This window comes from Apis mellifera, linkage group LG10 (assembly GCF_003254395.2).
Source record: "Apis mellifera strain DH4 linkage group LG10, Amel_HAv3.1, whole genome shotgun sequence".
In the NCBI taxonomy this organism is placed as follows: Eukaryota; Metazoa; Arthropoda; class Insecta; order Hymenoptera; family Apidae; genus Apis; species Apis mellifera.
The window spans coordinates 9,364,561-9,386,586 of record NC_037647.1 but is presented as its reverse complement, the minus strand read 5'-3'; the positions used below and the strand labels follow the sequence as shown (position 1 = coordinate 9,386,586).

Sequence of the window (22,026 nt, the reverse complement as noted above, 5' to 3'; positions counted from 1 at the left end):
CATAATGATAAAAAATTAAGTATAATGATTACTTGTTCAGCTAAATCATGTAAAATAATTTACATTGGTGACGTGAGGCTATTGGCTAGTATTAATTACTCGTACTTGATTTTCAAAGAGAGACAGAACATTGTTTTGAAAGAAAATACTTTTAACTGTTATTATATAACTCATTTTTTTTTAAGATAGACACTTCATCAATAAACAATGCTCTTCTCTTTGATGAAATTAAGAACGAGATAAAATCTATTCATTTATACAACTGTACACCCTTTATCTATCATCATCACACTTATTTGCATAAAAAAAAATAATTGAACTGTTAGAAGTTCTGCTGACGTTTTCGTTTGGTATCCATAGCGTCAAGAATCGGTTGTCTCTTCGTTTGGTACCTTCTTCTCAACTCATCTATTTCTCTCTCCATTTCTGCATCCAAATTAGCCATTCGTTGCTGTAATTCCTCGTATGAGAGAAACTTCAGCTGCAGGATATGGTTGTTTATCTATATTCAAGTTTTTTTAAAAATGCCTAAAGTGGCACTCGATTGATTTTAAATTTTAAAAAAATATTAAAAATACTAAAAAAATTTTAATTTCATTTTTTTTAAAAATTTACAAATATTTATTACTTACGAAGTCGAAATCACGTTCTGTAAAAACATTTTGGAATTTGGATATGTTATTATGAGGCTGTTCTTGTATAGGATGAGAAATTTGATTAAGCTGTAATTGTAAGTGACTTTGAAACCTCTGCGATTCCGTGGGGCTTCGTAATTCTAGTTTATTTTCATTATCTTGATTGTGTACTCCAAGTATTTGTCCATTACCCTAATATTTGAGAAATAATAATTTCATATATATATGTCTTTCATAATATAATATATTTATATTTTTATATTTGATATAAAAATACATTGATATATACATGTATAAATCTTACCTTTCCTATTTCAGGTGCTTCTTTTTTATCAAAATGATCTAAAAATAATGGCCGGTATTTTTTTCCGGACTCTACTGACCCTGTATTATGCCCTGTGAATAACCAATATTTATTATCCTTATTCTTTTTTATTATTGTTTTTTTCATTAAACGACTTCTTACGTTTCATAGTTGCTTCGGTATCAGTGTCACTATTAATAACCATTGTTCCCAAATCTAACATTGCAGAAACAAGTGTACCCGTATCTGGAAGATCATGACTTGGTACTAAAGTTCCCGTGTCTTCTGGCAGTGGTTTCATTGTTCCACTACAATCTTCTTCGTCCTTATAATAGACATCAAATATCATTTATTATTAATATATGTTTTTGTATATAATAGCATTTATAATAAATATTAATAAAAATAAATACCGAATCTTCTGTTTGATTTTGATTTTTGATTGCCACATTATTTATAACATGGGCACGATGTGCACTTTGTTTTTCTCGTATTTCATGAGCTTCTGCAATCATTTGACTAAGAATACTTGGTTGCTTGGCATTACCTGTAATATTAAATATAAGATTTTATTATATGAATAAAAAAAAATAACTTTGTTTCATTATTATAAATTTTACCTATGAATTCATGATTCAACAGCTCAGTTGCTGTAGCTCTTTCTTCTGGATTTTTAACAAGGCACCCACTGACAAAATCTATAAATTCAGGACTCCATTGATCAGGTTCTCTAAAGCTAGGTGGTGGTTTAGTTGGAATCATAAATATTGCTCTCATTGGATGTATATCACCATAAGGTGGCTTTCCTTCTGCCATTTCTAAAGCAGTTATACCAAGAGACCATATATCTGCCACACAGTCATATCCAATTTCTTGTATTACTTCTGGAGCCATCCAAAATGGAGTTCCTATAACTGTATTACGTTTTGCCATTGTATCCTAGACAAAATTTTTAAAAATTAGTTTTTAATTTTATTGATTAAAAGATTTGTTTTATATAATGATAAAAAAATCATATAGTTTACAGTTAACTGTCCTGCTACTCCAAAATCAGCTAATTTTGCATGTCCTTCATTATTGAGTAAAATATTTCCTGCTTTAATATCTCTATGTATTTTCCTTCTCAAATGAAGATATTCCAAACCTTTTAAAGTATCACTGAGAATTGTTGCTATTTCATCTTCTTGTAAAGTTTTTTTTCTTAACCTCATAATATCACTAACAGATCCAGCTCCACAATATTCCATTACGATCTATGAAATTATATTTTGGTAAATATAAGCAAAAGATAAATAAAAATATTTATTATATTATATTTATTATATTGTTAATATTTAAAATTACCCATAAATCAGTATTTTTAAAGTAGCTTCCATAATATTTAACAACATATGGAGAATCACATTGTTGCATAATAGAAATTTCTTTTATAATTTCTTGTAAATCTGTATCAACAGGTACTTGTTTAATGGCAAGCACCTGTCCACTTTCTTTATGCAATGCTTTATAAACTGATCCATAAGATCTATACAAATAAAATATAAAACAAAATTTTAAAAATTATTAATATTTATTTCTAATAAACTGATTTTATTAAAAAATTAAATATGTATGCTCCTATACATATTTATTTACTTACCCTTCTCCTAATTTGCATATTATATCAAATACTTCTTCAGGTTGCCTGGTTAAACTTTCTTCAGACAATTTTTTTAATTCACTAAAAAAAAAAAAAAAAAAAAAAAATAAAATTTCTAATCAAATAAATAATATTTATATAGTATGATATATAATAATTTAGATTTACTTTTATTTTAATTTTTATATCAGAAATTATATTATACAAAGTACTTATAAAAACTGTATATATCATATATATCATATTTTCTACATATAAGTCTACATATAGTTTTATCATTTTTATTAATATTAAAATATAAATATATTAGACATTTAATTTCTATAATAATAAAATAAATTAAGACATTCTTAAAATTAATACTTTCCCAATTTAAAATTTATTAAAAAGAATTAAAATAAATTTAACTATAATAAATAATATTAATAAATTGATAACGTGCAGGTTAACAAAGAAACAAAGAATCAATACTGTATAATTGCTTGATATAACAAGTGAAACGCTCAAAAGATTGAAAGACGATTCCTCTTAGCTACAAATAACTTTCACCTGCAAGTTCGTAAAGTTCTGCAAGTTTAAAAACACGAAGTAAAAACAATTAAATACCTCTTCGAAGACATTTTCGCTTTTCGTGTCAATAGGTTTTTACTTGAATAAAAACACCTTTAATATTTACATAAATAACTTAACATGGATAAAACAGATATCATTCCGGTTGTAAAAACATAGTCAATTTAAAATAGAAGTGTTACATTTTTGTCAATAAATTAAAGTAACCATACAACCGAAATATCGAAAACCATTGACCATCTAATATTCCAGATAGCAGAGTTGAGCAAAGTAAAATGTCTGAACTAGCTAGATTGATTATATACTACCATTACTTATTATTTCACTTATCATAAAGAGACAAATAGAAATAAAAATAAAAATAAAAATAGAATTAAATTTTCATTTTAAATCGATCAAATGTCATATTTTTAAAAGATGAGTTCATTAATGTGAATTATATTTAAAAAAGATTTAAATAAATAATAACCAATCATCATGTAACTACATATGCGATATTGCAATTTTCTTCATCCCGTAAATTAAAATATGAATTGAAAATATTATTTAAAACTTAATTAATATTATAAAAAATATTGATTTTTGAAAAATGATTTAAAATGTATATTTTTTTATTTTTGCTATTGAATGTAATGAAATTCAACTTGATGTTTAAACAAAGAAAAGAAATCAGTATTTTATAGTGTGAAACAGATTTGACAGAAATGATATCAAATAAATATCAATCCAATTTTTTGAAATTATATCAAATTTTCGAAATCAGATAGAAATAAATTGATCAGTAGAAATAAAATTAATAAGAAGTTTAAAAAATATGATAAAAAATTAGTATTAATAAAAATATATTATGCATATTACATAATTTATTAATCTTATAATAAAATCTATAAATTTCTTAATTTTTTTATTATTGAATCTTTTAATAATAAACGATTAATAATAAACAATAATAGTCAAATTATTATTTTAACATAAAGATAAGATAGATAAAGTTATATTAATCGAAAATGCGGTAAGAAATTTGAAAATACCGCCAGCATATATATAGTAAGAGTAACGAACAACAGAGGGAGCGAAAACCTGAGTATCGCTTGAACACACGAGAGTTTCTAGGCCCTGCACGTAATCGCGTGTCCACGCACGGTGAACGCTAGCACTCGTTTGCTAGACGGCCGGCTAGCAAAACGAGTCGATTTCTCCTGGTGCGCGATATCGCGGTAAGAGGTGGAGGATACGTTACTCGTCGAAAAATTGGAGGGTATTGTCGAAGGCACCGGTTACGAGGGGACCTTGTGGTAGTTAGACAGGAAACGATAGGAACGAGACAGAATAGCCGAGAAGACGGAAAGGAGAAAAGAAGAAAAGAAGGAAAGAAAGAACGGTGGAAGAAGAGGAAGAGAGACGGAAATAAAGAAGAACGAAAGGTAGCCAGAGTGTACAGGACACACGAGGAGAGAGACGACAGGGCGAGAGAAAGACACACACGAAGCGCGTTAGAGTGCGTGATCCAAAATGGCGCTGAACCAGGACGTGGACCAGTTGTCGAAGAGTAATCTCGTGGTAAGGATCGATCAAAACTCCGAATCGGATCTACAAGCGCTATTCGACAGCGTCCTGAAGCCAGACTCGAAGCGTCCGCTGCAAGTACCATTGCGCATGCGCAATCTACCAGATTCCTTCTTTAATCCACCGTCGACGGGTAGCAAAAGTCCCTCGATCTCGCATTCCCGGGAGAATTCGGCGGATTCGGCGTTCGGTACAGCAGCCGCGGCCGCGGCGGCAGCGGTCGGCGGCGGTGGGCCAACACCCGGTGGAAACGCGACTGGTACACCGGCTACCGGAGCAGCAGGTGCGGCTACTGGTGGAAGTGGAAATAGCGCTGGTAGCGGATCAAACGCCGCAGGTGCGGCCGCGGCTGGCCTTACCGTAGCTCATCCTCGCGCCCACAGCAGCCCGGCTTCTCTTCAGCAAACCTACGCCTCGGCTCAGCAGGCGCCTCAGCACGCGCCTCAACCGCACGCGCGTCACCATCATCACCAGAAGCAGCGCAGCTACGACGTCATCAGTACGGTCGACGACCTAGGTCCCCTGCCGCATGGATGGGAACAGGCGCGCACCCCCGAGGGACAAATCTACTTCCTCAAGTGAGTCTACTTTTCTTCTACTTTTTCCCTTTTTTCCCTCATATTTTATTTTTTTCTAATTTTCTGTATGTCTGTCTGTTTGTCTTTCTCTCTCCCTCCCACTCTTCCTTTCTCTCTCTCTCTCTTTTCCCCCTCTCTTATACTATCCTGTTTTTACGTTCCCGCCCATTTCATTCGTTTTTTTTTTTTTACATCGATACACACGTATATTTTCATCGATTTCTCGAAATTTTTCGAAGATGTCTATGAAATCTGGTTGGTTAAGATCAACGGAATCCTCGTTAACGCTCTTAAGGTTTCCTCTATAAACGTAAGTTTCATGTTGCCCGATCCTCTTAGGGCATTACACGAGAACGAGAAAATAGGAAGGGAATACCGGCATCGATTTGACATTTTCTTGTGATTTCTAGTGATTTCACAATGTAATTGATTCATTTCCAATTGATTCCTATCCTAGAACTATCGAATAAACGTTCCCATTTCGGATCGAAGCAACTCACTGCTGTATATGCGACTGCTGCTTCGTATTTTCGCCGTGTTGGGGTCCCACATACCTCAAGGCCGTTACTGTCTTTATCACCACCTCGTCTTACTCATCGTTGTTTCTTCGTTCCTCCATTTCTCAGCCGTCTCTCCCCACCATGAGCGGTTCGTCATGTATCCTCGTTGTCCCCGCCATCCCGTTTTCTCATCTTTCTCTTTGCTCGGGTCTCCTTGTCAATCTCGTGCCGCCTACTCGATACCTCCAATCCCTTCCCCAAGTTTCTCCTCCATCTCGCTCGTTTAACCTGATCCACCTGCACCGTCACTAGGATTCCCACGTGTCACCTGTCGTGGGAAACGCTCCTCGTATGCTTTGTCGCCTCGTTCGTCTCCTTCCACCCACCTGTCTTTCACTCACTCGGACGTTTCTCCGTTAAGCGTCTCTCTCTTTTCGCGTCTAATTTCCAATCTTGCCTAATTTTTTTTTTTGGTAGAAACATATAGAAGAGGAAAAGTTTTAAATAAATCGTCAAAATCGTTCGTTCTTTCTTTCAAAACATATTTCGTACGTTTCGTACGTATTCGTTTATCGATCGTTTATCGAAGGTATATATAAGAATTGGAAAGATTAAACAATCGTCGTGTATCACCTCCTTCGATTTCTTCGAGTTCACGTGTTTTCCTTCGAGTGTCGATCGATCGACCGCGTTACACTTTCCTCCTTGTTTGCTTTGATGTTCGATTACGATTTCGTTGATCGAGTAGTTGATGTCACGTCGAGATATCCCCGGGTTGATAATCGATACGTTTCACCGTCGATAACGAGTATATTGTACCTGCAGACGAAAGGATTCTCGTTTATATATATATATATATATATATATATATATATATATATATATATATATATATACTTTTATAAATATTCATCGTGTCTCCTCTTGAATGTTCGCCTTTCTGAAAGCCGATTGAAAAGGGCTTTCATTCTCATTCTCTGGTATTGTTCTTCGCCTCGTTTCCAAGTATTTTTTTTTTTTTTTTATTTATTTGCTAACGCGAGAGAAACGATTCATAGAGAAGATGGAAAAAAAACTCGAGAAGTTTCTTCGTCCTTTTGTACGTATGCATCTTCTTTCTTCAGAGGGGTTTACCTGAGGTTAGCATTCGAACCGTTTATTTCTGTTTCACCTGCAAATTCTACCTGCCGTTAAAAATCGTGAGAACACTTTAGCCAGGAACGATTTTTTCGGAATACCGAGAACTGCATTTTATCGCTCGTGAGAATTATTCATTCAAAGCATTCTTTTCGATTCTTAGTATTCCAAATTTTCCGACTTAATACGAATTCTTTTCTCTCGTCCAAAATTTGAAACATGAAAACGTTTCACGAAAACAATCGATTTAAGGAAATCTATCTATGCCGCTACCTTGAAAATATCGGAAGTCGGTTTCTCGATAAACGATACTTAGCAAGCTCGAAAGCGGTATCGCCAAGATCGTCGCGGTTTCATTCCGTTTAAGAGGAATTTCTTTCAGGGAAATTACGTTTCCATTTACGTTTCACGATTCCACCGTGTGAAACTCATATGGACGTCGTCGCATGACGAACCTTTGCTCGAGATACCATCGTGAAAGTCGTAAAACGGCATCGATAATTATCGTTCAATGAATCGAACAATTTTCAAACTAATATTTCGTTGATATTTATTTTCAATGAACAGTCTGTTTTTCCATTAATCGTTATTTAATCGCCTCATAACGAAATATCCTTAACAACGAAACATCCTTAATCCATTTCTCGAACTACTTGGAGTCGTACCGAAATGTTACGTAAAAACGTAATTAGGCAATCTATCCTACCGATCTCTACTGCCCGTAATTTCTACTACGTCGCCGTTCTCTACAGCTAAGTTTCCAGTTTTGTAAAAAGTTCACAATCGTACTCGTGTTTTCGTATTAAGTTTCCTCGTTCATTTGCTTGTTGATCGCGTTACCATTCGAAATCCATGCGAAATTTTTAATCAACGTTTCCATAAATATCTAAGCTTTTGAAATTAAATTAGGTTAGGTTATAGGTATTGGTAACGTATTGATCATTTGTTGGAAAAGGAATAAAAAAATAAAAAGAAATAAAACGACTCAACGAATAATTATTCGAATAGAATTATTATGTATCGACGAGTTATATATCGCTTTTAACGTTCGTGCCTTATGATTCGTGCCTATTCTTTACGTGTAAATATCGTTTAATCGTTTATTAGAGTATGGTCGTAATCATGGACCAGTGGCAGTTTGAATTGTCGTGCGTGGAAGGAGAAGGAAAAATCATTGCATTCCCTCGATAGACGTAACACAGCGGCCGCGAGGAGAGTTGGTCGGTAATGGCCGATGGTAAAAGAAGTGCAGCCAACCGAGAGACGCATGGTTGTTGTATTATGCAGTAATGACTGCCGTGACGGCACCCGTGTCTTCTCTCTGTTATTCCTCTTCTCTCGCGCCGTTCGTCCAATTACCTCTGCTCCGTCTCTTCGAGCTTTTGGATCTTATCCAGAAGCGGGACTTATTAGAATCTAATTTGCGTAATTGAAACGTGATTCGAGCCGCGAACAAACTGATTTCTTGAAACCCTTCTAGGAAGTGTCTCTCTCTTCTCTCTTCTCTCCCTTTCTCCGTCACCGTCTTTTCCCGTCTCTTGCGTTTCTAGGTATAATATATTTTTCGCGAGAAAAATAACGAGAGAAAAGAGAATATTATTTCATTGCGCTTTTCTCGATTAATTACAAACATCGATTTCCGAATTGAATTTTCACGAATTTTCGTGAACGAGTGATCGAGTGAAAATTTTTTAAAAAGCACGTACAATTTTTCCTCGTGGAGTTTTAGTTTGCCGCGGTTGGCGGGCAGATTGCTCGTTACCTCGCCGTATAATGTTATACTTGGGTCCCGTTAGCTAGGCTCGCGTATTACATACTAGCGAGGAGGAGCAACTGTATTCCGACGAAACGAAACGACTTTGCGAACCAGCCGAGGGAATTTTTTTCTTTCTTTTCTCTCTCTCTCTCTCTCTCTCTCTCTCCTTTTCATCGCGCGGACGTAAACAGTCCTTCATGGCATGGCTTGTTCTCTCTTCGCTGTTCGAGGTGGGACGCGCGGGCAAAGGCGGCGATGCGCATTCGCCCGCTCGCCCGTTCGTTCGTTTAAACGCGAGGCGTGTAGACGCGTGCCTCGGAACGAAAGGTCTTGCCAGCTCGAGAAACACGTTTCACCGCCAGGTGAACACACGAGACACGACGAGCAGGCATCCAAGGTTTTCCGCCAACTGTATCATTTGACGAAACATTAGTCACGAGCAGAGTCACATTTTACCAGTGGAATTCGCTCGGCTCGCCGTTTATTCGCTCCTACGGATCTCGCGTTTATCGAGCCTCTTTGCCAAACTATGTTATTCCTCTTTCCGTTAAAAACATTAAAACCCGTCGTGGTTTATCCCGGCCAAATTTCTTCTTTGCTTTTTCGGACTCGTCGGGAAATTCATCGAATCATCTGCGATGATCGTTGTTCGACGAGATCGGAATAGATTGTTCGCATTAGTCAGAACGAATCTAACAGCTTGGCGGTTATTGCGCATATTTCGCGTTCGATCTTTCCGCTATCTTGATTTTTTACCCGATATATATTTTCTCGCGTGATCGAACGTTGTTTAAAAATCGAAAATGTTTGTCAATCCGTTGTTCCAATCGTTTCGAACGTGGCTACAGAATCGAATAATGCGTTACACGGGGAGGGGAGGAACATAATCGTAGCGGCTGAAACGTAAATGGCAATTGATTCGCGACCACTTCCTTGTGTTACGGCGAGAAATAATGCGAATCTTTCGCAAACTTGTCGATAACGGGCACGAGGAGAGGTGATCCGTGAGCGGAGTGGAACGCCGCGACATATATCAGAGCCGTTTTCCTCGTAAATTCATTTCGAGGACGTTTAGTACATATGCATTTTCGAATGCAGTGAAAGTTGGGCTCGCGCGCGCGCGCGCGCGCCTGCGCGACATCGGCATCCTGTTGCGTTCTCAGGGTCAGCTCGACAACGCGGACACGCGCGTTTTTCCTTCAATTTTTCCACTTCGTACCCCGATATTTTTTTTATCGGCCTCCTTCTCCTCCTCCTCCTCCTTCCGTCCTCCTCCAAGCTTTTATCTTGGAAGAGAGGAGAGAAAAAAAAAGAAAAGAAAAAGAGAAAGAGACGAAAGGCTATTCGAGAAATTCGAGAAGAAACTATGCGGTGATTGCTCGTGAAACGACCACGTTTCCGCACCGTGTCGAACGGGAATAATCCGTTTCTCGTTTGGCGTGCCGCGTCTCGAAAGACGTTCCTCTCGATAAGCGAAAGGTACGGGACGATAAATAACACATTCGTGACGCGAGGAGAACTAAAAACGCGAGATAAACGACACACGGCAGACTTTATTTTACGCGCGCGTCACGTTCGATCTATTTGTATTACGGCGTACCGTGTAACATTTAACTTGGGCGCGCGTGTGCGTGCGCGCGGACGCGAGCGTAACAGTTGCATCGTACGTATTATGCCGCGTTTATAGTAATCGGCGTTTTATACAAGGCGAACGGAGGGGAGTAGGTCGTGCTCTTTTCCGCAAACGTGTTGTAAACGTTAAGGCGTATTCTCGCCGTAAGGATCTCGGGCTTTTTACTCGGCCCACTCTCGGGAGGCTAAAGACCCCGACACACCTGTAGCGACGGGAGAATCTCTCGTGTCGCGAACGCCGGATAGGAGGACAAATCTCCGGGAATACCTCGAATGTATCGAAAGTTCAAGGCGAACCGTCGTGTCCTCCTCGGATCCTCGCCGCTTCTTTTGATTAACGATCGTCCATTCCTATTTTTCTTCCATCGAGTCGCTTCATATTTTTTTTCTTTTTTCTTTTTTTTTTTATCCCCCCTCCCAGATTTAAGATAGATATCAAACGACTCGATCAAAGTCGTAAAGGAATCACTTTTTTTTTTTTTACGATACATTCGATATCTCATAATATCTTCGTGGACAAAGGTCTATATAAGTTTTAATGCTTTAATATCATCGTGATATTTATTCGTAGATTTCTTTCGGAATAAAGAGATGCGTTTCCGATTTAGATAACGGCGTTAAATTTTTCGCGTTTCCAGGTAGGAGGTTTCGTTAATTATCATTTACACCGCGTTAATTGGCCGCGTAAATATCGCCACGTATTTATTTCGTGTTCTGCTGCGCGATGCTGTTTCGCGCGCTACGTTTAATTTATACTCTCCCGAAGCGAAGAGATTCTCAATTGATACGCTGCGCGTCGTGTCTCTGACGCGTAGCTCTGTTCATTCAAAGAAGATGCCTTTGCTTTCTCCTCCGTATATATCCCGTATCGACCGTTTAATGCCCTCCATCGAATTTTGAAAACAAGGAATATTACATCCTCCTACTTTTGTCGCCCGGCTTTCGAGCCGAACAGAGAATCCCGTGTTCTAGAGAGAAAGAGGAGAATAAAGGGAAACGTGTACACACATATATCTCGTGGCGCTTATTCGTTCTCACAGGCCATTAAAAGGGCGCGTTTGGAGGTCGTTTCGATGATAAAATCGAGGAGCTAGGAGATCGGTTGTCGTCGTCGTCGTCGTTGTCATCGTCTCTCTCTCTCTCTCTCTCGAAGATAGGTTTTTCGAGGAGGAGAGGGGGGAGGAGGATGTAAGAGGGAGTTCGCAACGCGAACCGCACGACGGCGACCAAGACGACGACCACGACAACGACCAAGACGACGACCAAGACGACGACGAAGACGACGACGGGAGAGAAGAGCAGGCAAGCGAAAGAGAGCGTCGGTGCGAGAGTGTCTATTTACGAGTTGTCCGGCGCCGTGATGTCCGGAGTAAAAATACATCGTAGTCCGTATGCTGTGCGCCACACAGAAACCCTCTTGTAATTCTCCAATGCTCTCGAGCTGCCTGCCTGGCTGCCTGGTTGCCTGTTCGCCTGCTAGCCTGCCTCGCTCGCTTGCTTGCTTGCTTGCTTGCTCGCTCGCTCGCTCCTTCGCTCGCTTGCTTGCTCGCTCGCTCGCTCGCTCGCTTACTTGCCTGCCTGCCTGTTTGCTTGCTTGCTTACCTCTCCCTCTTTTCCTCTTCTCGCTTCTCTACCCTTGCCTCTCCACCTAGCCTTCCCTCTCTCTCTCTTTCTCCTTCTCTACTTCGAACTCTGTTGGAACGAATCCAACCGCTCCCGGAGAGACCCGCGACATGTAGCTTTTGGAACACACCGCCGCTCTGTATTCTGCTATGCCACCGATCACGCATCCCGGAGATAGATTTTCAATTTATTTCTCTCCGCCCCCTCCTCTTCCCCCTTCTCTCCTCGCATAGCCGATTTTCCTGTTATTTTTCCAACCAACCGGGGGAAAGGTGTGCTTCTCTCGAGTCGATCACGGGACGGATGATGAGGGTCGGAGTGGGGGGACGGCGGTAAAGAAAGGCGTCATCCTTACGAAGCAGCATCGTACGAAGAAAAAGTGATAATTATTCTCCTCGAAATATGTGGAAGAGGAGATCTAAGAATTTTCTTAATTACGAATGAATCGTTAAAGGGAGTTCGTATCGTTGTTAGGAGATCGATCGATCGTTTCTCTCTCTCTCTCTCTCTATCTCCTTCCGTTCTTCTTATCCCGCGGGTGTTCGATCTCGGGAAACGGTTAAGATGCGGCTTAACACGGTCGATCAGATATATCCCCGATTGGATAATGCTCTTAATGTTAAAATTACGTCAAACGTAGTTCTGTTCCGCGGGGTATTATTAACCGTGTAAGAAGATTTGTTTCTCGCTCGAAAATACCGCGAACCGGAGTGTCGAGAGCACGATACCCCGATGCCGATTTAAACAACTTGTTTATGTGCCTCGTTGATCGTTCAAACGAAACGCATTAAGTCATCGTGGATGGAATGCAAACGGGTGAGACACTTTTGCCAAAATATTAACAGGGGACCAAAGTCTTTCGCACGTCCGTCGTGTCGTGATGATTCAGAAGAAACGTGAATGTGAATTGTTCGGGGAACTCCCCTCCTCCTCCTCCTCGCGATTAGTAAAACTTAGAGAACGAATTTCGGGAATTATTATTATTAATCGAAAATGTTGGTGGAGAGAAAATATTTGCCATGCAATGGTGGATAGTTTGGGATAGATATATAAGTGATACATCGTCGTTCGGTCGGAAAATTTCGATGGGTTCGGAGCACACGGGTGTCGTATTAAGCGTGGCGCATGTTCGTCCGTTGTCTAAAATTTCTTTGGAGTCGGGCAAGGTAGCCGGTTCGCAAAGGTATTCGTTTCACGAAGGTAAATAAGAAACGGTGGTGGTGGTGGTGGTATAGCGTTTTCCACTTCCTCCCGGTTGAAAAATGACACGTGAGTAAGGTAAATACGTTAGATAGAGGGAAGAAGACGGGATCGGCAAATCACAGCCATTAGCCGCTATTTTTGTCGACCGAGAGACGCGTAGTGTTTTCGTGCAACTAAAGTCGTTTCGAACTAAACGACGCGGCTCCTCGTCCCCGTCTCCTAACCCGGCCTTAGGAAACTATGCTTCGCGATTTAATTAACCACGATCTTCCTCCCAACAGTGCAAGCAACACGAGAAATTAAATTTCGGCCGGGTTACGTTATCGTTTTCAAGGACCCACCCATACGAAGGAGGGAGGGAAATTGTGCGCGGTAACTTCTGAAAACGAGGAGTTCATCACGTACGCGCGGTGCACGAGTTTCCGGCCCGCCGTTTTCGTTTCCGCGAAACGCTTTAATAAAATACGATACGATGTCCTCGAACGTTTCGAATGCGGTTTCTTTCTCGATTCTTCGAGAACGATCGATTATCCCGACCTCGAAGAAAGGGGGATGAAGGTGCGCCCCCTGCGACCGGCCTTCCCCTCCTCCCATTCAGGGAGGGAAAATCTCGCGAAATACATTTTATTCGAGGCGTTAAAACTCGTGTGCTAACTACCGCTAGGCGCCTGCTGTTACTCCTTCGCGTCGTCTTTTGAATGGAACTATTTTTAGAATGCGCCTACTATATGTGGATAACTGTACGTGCCGTGGCGTATTCAGTTTCTGCACGGAGCCACGCTATACGTACAAAATAGCACCACGTCTAAATGTGTTATAATTTTATTTTCCAGCCACCTGACGCGAACCACGACATGGGAAGATCCACGAAAAACAGCGGCGGCGGCGAACGTTGCGGCTGTGGCCGCAGCCGTCGACAATGGGAAATCCTCGACCGGCGCTACCAATTCTCTAGGTCCATTGCCCGACGGATGGGAACAAGCGCGTACTCCCGAAGGAGAAATCTATTTCATTAATCATCAGACACGCACCACTTCGTGGTTCGATCCAAGAATCCGTAAGTTTCCGATCTTGCGAATAGAATCTTTCACTTTAGTTTCCTTCATCTTGGATAATCATTTTTATCCCGATCGAATAATTAATAATAATTGCGCACACGTTTCAGCTACTCATCTTCAAAGGGCTCCGACCTCAGGTGCAATGTTACCGCAAAATTGGCTTCAACAGCAACAACCTACAGGTGGTGGTATTCAGAATAATCAAACATTGCAAGCGTGTCAACAGAAACTTCGCCTCCAGTCGCTACAAATGGAACGCGAGCGTCTCAAACAACGGCAACAGGAAATTATACGTCAGGTAATCGCGCTCGAGCGCGTTCGATCGCTTCTGTTTCCGACAATTAACGCGCGAACTGTTGTTTTTTTCCACCTGTAGCAAGAGCTAATGCTTCGACAGAGCACCACCGACGCCGCTATGGACCCATTTTTGTCGGGAATCAACGAGCAACACGCACGCCAGGAGAGCGCGGACAGCGGCCTGGGCCTTGGTTCCGCTTATTCCCTCCCTCACACACCGGAAGATTTTCTTGCAAATATCGACGATAATATGGATGGTACAAGCGGTAAGATAAATTGCTTCACATTTACCGTACGTACGTGTCGAGATAAGGACGATCGACGAATTCGTTTTTATTTATCAAAAGTGTTAAAAGCCTTCTTTTGTTTTTTTTTTTAAACAGATGGCGGCGCACCCATGGAGACCCCGGATCTTTCTACTCTGAGCGATAATATCGATTCGACCGACGATCTCGTTCCATCGTTACAGGTACCTAATTGGAATTGAATCCGATTGATTATATTTGAAAGCAATTACAGAGCGTATGTTTCGTAATCCCTTTCTTTGTACAACTTTGTTTTTTTTAGCTGAGCGAAGATTTTAGTAGCGATATTTTGGACGATGTGCAATCGTTGATAAACCCTAACACGACAAAACCTGAAAACGTGCTGACGTGGCTGTAGTGTGGAGGAGGGAATTGTCTATGACAGGCAAGCGATTTATGATGAAATTGATTCGTTACAAAAACAAAAAAAAAAAACAAAAAAAAAAAAATTGCAATTTCAATACGTCTAAAACTGAACTGGAATGATTCTAGAGGATCTTACCAATAAAGTCTAACGACTATTCCATAGAGAAAAAGGAAAAAAAAGAAAAAAAAAACGCACGTGAACGAGGAAAAAAAAAATTTAAAGTTTAAGTAGAGATGGAGCCTTTAATTGCAACGCGTTATGCTCAACGTATATACGAACGTGTATACAGCAACATTCGCAGGGTGCCCTAGAAATGTTGACAATCGTGCGGACGATCGTTATTTTTTATTGAATTCTATACCGTGAATTTCTTGTTAGCTTTGACACGTTTGTTGAAAACAACAGAAAGATGGTGAAAAAAATGATGAACTCTCGAAGCCTTGGAAATCTAGTGTTCATGGTCAAGCTTGTCGAGTCTTCCTGAAGAAAATTTTTGATGAAATGTTGAGCAGGCCGTATTTATCATTGAGAGGCTTCTTCTAAGCGAGGAAAACTAGTTTATCCTCATCTTTTTTTTTGCCACCTGTTGGAATCGAATAAAGAATATCGATCTTTGATATTGTATTTCGAGATTTTTAGGACATCTTGTATGTAAATCGAAGAACGTATTCGGATCCTTTCTCTTTCTCTCTTGTTATTAGAGTATTTGAGTGTTCGTATGTTTGTATGCGTGTATGAGTGCGTTTGTCCCCAACATTTTGTATATAAGTTTGTATTTCTATACTAAAGCATATATTGTACGTTAGGGAGCAAGAGAAAGGACTGAATATTATGGGTAATAAATATTTAATGTGCGTACCGTTCGGGTTAACGAAGGGAGAGCGTAATGGGAGAGGAAAAAAAAGCTCGATATACTTCCCGATAGTATGGAGTAGACAAGTAAATTGTTGTTTAATTATATTTATATCACGTTGGTTTACAACAAAAAAATCTGATATCATGACATATCAGATTTTCTTTTTTTTTTTTTTTTTTTTTTTTTTTTATATATATATATATATATATATATATAGGATCATCGATCTCGCGTGTGATTTAAATTTAAATGAAACGAAAAGAGTAAAATGCATCATACCTGATGCGTTTCACGGGATTTCAACAATTATTGATTGAAAGATCGTGAAACGAAAAAAAAAAAATGAGAAACAAGTGCAATTATTAAGCGAAAAATGTGTTAGAGAGAAGATAAAGGGAAAAAAGAGGGAGAGGAGGAGGAGGAAGGTATGATGTTCGATAAAACGATATTTTTTATTCGAATATTCGTCGATTCGTGTAGCGGTGATCTTTATACAATATTTACGGAAGCAACGGCAGCGTCTAAAAGTATCGAAGCATTTTTAACACACACACATACACACACACACGGACACGCTTGTCTATATCTTTGAAGTTGACATATGGAGTAAATCGTGTTACGTGTATGATTCAGGTTCGAAACAGATTTCTTCGAATCGTGTGTCAAATGTAAGTATATGTATATATATATATACGTATACGTATATAAGCATTATGTATATACACACACGGTATATATATACACATACATATACACTACACAATCGAGTGTCGATAATGCTCAGACTATTTTACAAGCGATATGCTTAAACGAAGTGCCTTTTCATTGCAATCGATTAGAACGACGATACTGATCGTCATTATTTTTTTTTTTTTTTTTTTTTTTTTTTTTTTTTTTTTTTTTTTTTTTTTTAAAGCAATAACCGTCCATACGAGATGTTTATGAATGAGAACATGTGGTAATAATTGTTAAAATAGACAAACACGTTTTTTTAGACCCTTTTAAATACTTTTGAAGAGGGGAACACAAAATGAATATATATATATATTTTTTTTATATATATAAAGTCTATACTTGTTACGAATTGCAGTTATTGGTATTTTGAAATCACTGTTAGATTGTAAAATTCTCTTACGTTTTATACTACATACAGTTATATAATGGAGATTACAAAAGGAGAGTATATGATATTTATAGATTATCTTTAAATATCTTTAGCCTTAAGGATTTTTCCCGTTCTTCCTTCCCTATGGAAGCTTTTGGGAGTAAGAAAGAACGTTGAAAGAAAGGAAAAAAAAAAAAAAAGGGGAGAAGAAAAAAAAGAGGCCGTTAATCTTGTACTTTGTTTCTACGTTTCTCGTGAAACAACCTGTAGTAATGGTTATTATCCGATATAATCAAAGCGACACGGTAAAGAGGAGAGACAACGTGCGTACACGTATATTTAGTTACATGGCAGCTTAAGTGTAATACATACATACATACATACGTCAAAAGAAAAAAAAAAGAGAAAGAAAAAGAAGAAAAAAAAAGGAAAAAAAAGAAGAAAAAAAAAAAATAAAGAACGAAGAGGAGACGGAGGTTGACGTAACTTTCTATTGTTAGTCCGAAAATAATGCGGCGATAACGTTGATAAGTTCCGTACCCCAGTGATAACGATCACGCAATCATCGAATTTTATCCGACTGATTTATTCCATATTTTACGTTTTTATTTTCACTAGTTAAAAAGAAATAAAATAAAATAAGATAAAATAAAATAAAAAAAAAAAAAAAAAAAAGAAAGGAAGAAAAGGGAGAAAAACAGTTTCATTTTTCTCAAATAATCAAAATATTATCTTGTTAAACTTTCCTTGTTGATCATGGAATATTCATTGTTATTGAATCGTCGCAGTTACGTCTGCCAACCACGATTGTCCATCGAACATCATGCAATGTTTCATTAAGAAAAGAAAGAAAGAAAGAAAGAAAAATCGGAGAAAAAAAAAAAAGAAAAGAAAACGAGAGAAACAATCGTAAATTGTAAAGCTCTCCTGCCTTTTCCCGTAAGTAAGGAAAAGTTTCGGAGATGCAAATGCGGATTTTTTTTTTTCCTTTCGTAGTTATTCGCACGCCTGGTTTCATCTTTCTTACTGGCCGTGCGAGTAGCGCGAGTATTCGACCTCTTTTTATTTTTTAACGAAGTAATAAAAACGATCATGTAATATTCATTCGATATTTGTGTTACTATCTGTATTATTCGACTGAAACTTGGAAAGCGATCGCTGATGTATAGTAGCAACATAAAGTGTAGCAAACATAAAACACAGTAGACCTGATCGATGACGCTTGCTACGTCATCTGTCTGTTATAATAATCATATATAGGGCGGAAATATTTTATTATTTTTATCAATCTCTTTTATCGACGAAGGTTTCTGTGCAAAGAAGAAGAAAAAAAAATTATATTATTATTGTTATTTTAGACGAATGTTAAAACGATTGAACGAAGGAAGGCACTGTTTAGCTTAAGAAAATTTAATATCAAAACAATCGAAACAAGTTTAATTAAGTAGTATGCATTTGTACATAATATATTATGATTATTTTTAAGAAGCACAAAAATTTATTACTACTTTAACTACGATGTCTACTATGTTTTCTGTTATAATGGTTATATTATATCCGATTGTAATGCGAAGTTTAATATATTATATATATATATACGCGAAGATCTATTTCTTTTTTTTTTTTTTTTTTTTTTTTTTTTTTCTTGTGAACGCGATCCAGGAAAGTTACCATCGTTGACCGAGGATCATGTAATAATCCACGCGTATTACATGATGATTATATATGTGCATTACTCTCGATGCGATAGCTTCCAGGCGTGTCAGGTCAGATACATTTAATTGTATTATTTTTATTGCTAGTTAACGATAATATTAATATTACCTTTACCGTATCTTGCTTTTAGTCTAAAACTCAATTTTTTAGTTGTTACGTTCAGGGGCGGGGGAGCATCGCGTGGAGGTTGGTACGATACCTCTTGCAAAGTGCCTTTCAATTTTTAACGCGAGGAAAAGGAAAGAAAAAAGGAAAAAAAAAAAAAAGAAAAATGTGTTGTTATTTCACGACGAATGGAAAATCGTTTGTTAATAACGATCGAATAACCGAAAACGAAAATAATATGAAAAAAAAAAAAAAACAAGCCTTCAAACTCCCCGTGGGTGACGCATCCATAATATCTGAGATTATACATACTACTACTACTACTACTACTACTACTACTACTACTACTACTATTACTACTACTATTACTACTACTACTACTACTACTACTATGAGAAGCAATTAGTTGTTTAATATCAGTATTTAAATATGCTCATTGGCAATAATTTGTGACGTATACATTTTTATATCGGTAACAAGTGCCTTAGTAATAACGATAATGATAAATATATTGTTTACTTACGTACTGACAATCGATCTTCATTCTTTAATTCCTAATTTCTTCTTCTTCTTTTTTTTTACATCCTTTCAACATATTACCCAACCTCCGAACCATGTCTCTCGCATTCGAGAAATATCGCGTATACACACACTCGTCTCTCCAAAGAGAGAAAAATTGAAATCTCGAAAGGGGTCGAATCCCACGTTACATTCCTATATGACGTAACCTTACCAAGTCTCGATAGGTATGTCCCATTTACCACGTAGTCCCACGCAAATTGCGGAGGCATCTCGGTTTTTTTCCCCCCTCTAAACCCGTCCTTGCGCTCTCTCTCTCTCGGCTCGCCATTGTTGTTAGTCATCGAGGCGATCTCGGCCGAAATGATCGATCGGGAGAGGAAAAACGGCGAGAGAAGCGGGTAAATGGCCGTGTTTCTTTTTTCCACTGGATATACGTAGCCTCGTAGCGTAGGCATCAGCCATCGTTTCTGGGACGAGATGGAAGCGGCAGATTTCTGATTTGGCAAGGGGTGGGTTTGAACGGGGCGATGGGGAAGGAAGGAGAGACGAAGGCAGTTTGCGAGGGTGGCCACGAACCCCATGACGTCCCGCACGCTCCACGAGTATTTTTATGGATTCTTCCAAATGCGTTCGATCATTCCGAATCCCGTTCCCTATTTACGTATTCCTCCCTCGTTTCCTCCCTCCATACTTAACAAAGCCAGCCGATTGTGTCCATAGACTCGTTTCCTCGCCAATTAAAAAGTAAGATATTCATCCGTGATGAAAAAGATATTTTTAATAAACGAATATCATTACCAATATATATATATATATACGACGAGATATTGTTATTTCTGTATAGATAGGGAATCTTCTTATAGATTTTCTAACAGAATTTTTGCCTTCGAGTTTGTTTTTTCACAAAAAAGAAAGAAAGAAAGGAAAAAAAACCTGGTTTCGTCAAATTTGTGTCGAACAAAAAATGATGATCCCCTGTCGGAATGATGCGGTGAAAAAAAACGGCCGCGTGGGCCGGACGAAGATTAGCGAGTGGATACCTGGCCTTTTTCAACCCTTTCTTTGCGCATCCTTTCAAGCAATGGAAAGTATTCAGAGCCTCGAATTGTCCGCGCCCGCAGTTTTTTAAGGGCCTTTTCAGAAGCTTGTCCACCAGCAAAGGACCTCTTCCAGGCTTATCCGGTTCGTACCCTTCCCTCGAGTTGAAGCGGAGCGAAGTGAAAGCATTTTCTGGCTTCGAGCTTTTTGCGATGTAACGGTAAAAGCTTATATTTCCCCGGAATGTTTTTTTATTCGGCGATAAAAACTTCAACCGTGGTGGAATGCGCGACGGATTCACCATCGAAACTGAAAACTCTGAAGATAGGATTATCTTTCCTTGTTTCGAAAAAATTAGAAAGGAAAGGATTTTTCCTTTCTTTCTTTTTTTTTTTTTTTACGCTATAAAATAAATCCTGTTTCTTCTTCGAGAGAGGGAGAGAGATATTAGAATGAAAGAAAAAACACACATTTGTCGCGATACAATAATAAAAACCAAATTTATCGCCAATCTCGATGGTACGATACAGGTAGCTTGCACTTGTAACCCAAGCGATCCGATATAGGGTCGTGGTTTTTTGTGGATCGAAAAAAATCCCCTATGGCGCGTCTAATACGAGCAAAAAAAAAAAAAAGGGAAAAAAACTCCCCTTCTCTCAACAGGTTGATACCCATTGTACGAAGCGGGTTGTAATGCGAGATCGATGCAGCGCGTAAAGAAGAGAAAAAAAATTAAAACATCCCTCCCTGCAACAGGTTCATCCATTCACCGAAGGGGACTTTATAATCGCCCCCTGTTGAAATCTATTTCACCCTTTCAAGCCACCCCTATAGAAAACACTTTGCTTACACCGTGTTTACACTCCTTTGTTTCCATTTTACAAGTGACTTCTTTATATTAGTTACAACAATAAAATTAATTTTATCATAATTACGTAACTCGATTTCTATCCGTTTCACTTCATTATTTCACAATCTTATTTTGTTACGACGTAGCGCAGCTGATGTTTCATTCAAGGAATCAGTTTGCACAATACGATTTTCCGGAAAAACGTGCGGCTCGTTAAGGAGCGGGCGCATATGTCGGCGTCCATCGGGTGGCAACAATCGAAGGATGACGTTGCAGATCGATCGACGCCCGTCCCGTGCCACGCGGATTTCGAGAGGGAGGGAGGGGGGCAGACCTTTTTCTTTTTTTATGCGCATTTTTCCGTTCCTCCACGCCACTTTTCACGGCCCTCCTGTCGGTACAGTAGTGCATTAAAACGCGTTTTCTTCGAAACTTGCCACCAAACCGTTCCTTTGTCGAGGATTTCCATTTAAACGTCATTTCCGACATCGCTTCTTCTTCATCGTAGTGATCTGCACAAATTTCTTTTCCAATGGAAGGATGCGAGAGAGTATAGGAAAAAAATGTTTGTCCGATCGACTACCATTTTCCACATTGCGAACATTGTCGAACCAACCTCAAACAATTCGTATTTTTATATCAAGAAAGAAATTGATAGATGTCC

At 38.6% G+C, this 22,026-nt stretch overlaps 2 protein-coding genes across 5 annotated transcripts; one reads left to right on the top strand and one right to left on the bottom strand.

The window, feature by feature from the left end:
* Positions 1-115: 115 nt before the first annotated feature.
* On the bottom strand, positions 116-3,395 carry LOC410208 (serine/threonine-protein kinase 3). Of its 3 annotated transcripts, none has more exons than XM_006566028.2 (10): positions 3,185-3,395; positions 2,579-2,659; positions 2,284-2,464; positions 1,965-2,192; positions 1,560-1,878; positions 1,353-1,486; positions 1,102-1,264; positions 940-1,031; positions 633-827; positions 116-502 (listed from the first exon to the last, which is right to left on the bottom strand). In XM_006566028.2, the coding sequence occupies exons 1-10, from the start codon at positions 3,196-3,198 to the stop codon at positions 323-325; spliced, it is 1,587 nt and encodes a 528-aa protein (XP_006566091.1). In that variant the 5' UTR covers positions 3,199-3,395; the 3' UTR covers positions 116-322. The 3 variants fall into 3 exon arrangements, with proteins under 3 accessions (XP_006566091.1, XP_393691.4, XP_016769971.1); XM_393691.6 differs by having other exon boundaries at positions 116-481; XM_016914482.1 differs by having other exon boundaries at positions 159-528.
* Positions 3,396-4,235: 840 nt separating this feature from the next.
* On the top strand, positions 4,236-15,392 carry LOC408292 (transcriptional coactivator YAP1). 2 transcript variants are annotated; one of them, XM_391844.6, is made up of 6 exons: positions 4,244-5,292; positions 13,977-14,200; positions 14,309-14,499; positions 14,578-14,764; positions 14,882-14,967; positions 15,066-15,392. In XM_391844.6, exons 1-6 carry the CDS (start codon positions 4,661-4,663, stop codon positions 15,159-15,161), a joined length of 1,416 nt encoding a protein of 471 aa, XP_391844.3. In that variant the 5' UTR covers positions 4,244-4,660; the 3' UTR covers positions 15,162-15,392. The 2 variants fall into 2 exon arrangements, with proteins under 2 accessions (XP_026298946.1, XP_391844.3); XM_026443161.1 differs by having other exon boundaries at positions 4,236-5,292; positions 13,977-14,499.
* Positions 15,393-22,026: the final 6,634 nt, after the last annotated feature.

Bases quoted from the DNA above. Each gene is read 5' to 3' on its own strand.
- LOC410208 (XM_006566028.2), bottom strand. The intron at 1,487-1,559 runs GTAAAATTTATA...TTAATATTACAG, and splicing joins GTTGAATCATGAATTCATAG to GTAATGCCAAGCAACCAAGT. The intron at 828-939 runs GTAAGATTTATA...CTCAAATATTAG, and splicing joins AAGCACCTGAAATAGGAAAG to GGTAATGGACAAATACTTGG.
- LOC408292 (XM_026443161.1), top strand. From the start codon at position 4,661: ATGGCGCTGAACCAGGACGTGGACCAGTTGTCGAAGAGTAATCTCGTG. The intron at 14,765-14,881 runs GTAAGATAAATT...TTTTTTAAACAG, and splicing joins TAATATGGATGGTACAAGCG to ATGGCGGCGCACCCATGGAG. The intron at 14,968-15,065 runs GTACCTAATTGG...TGTTTTTTTTAG, and splicing joins ATCTCGTTCCATCGTTACAG to CTGAGCGAAGATTTTAGTAG.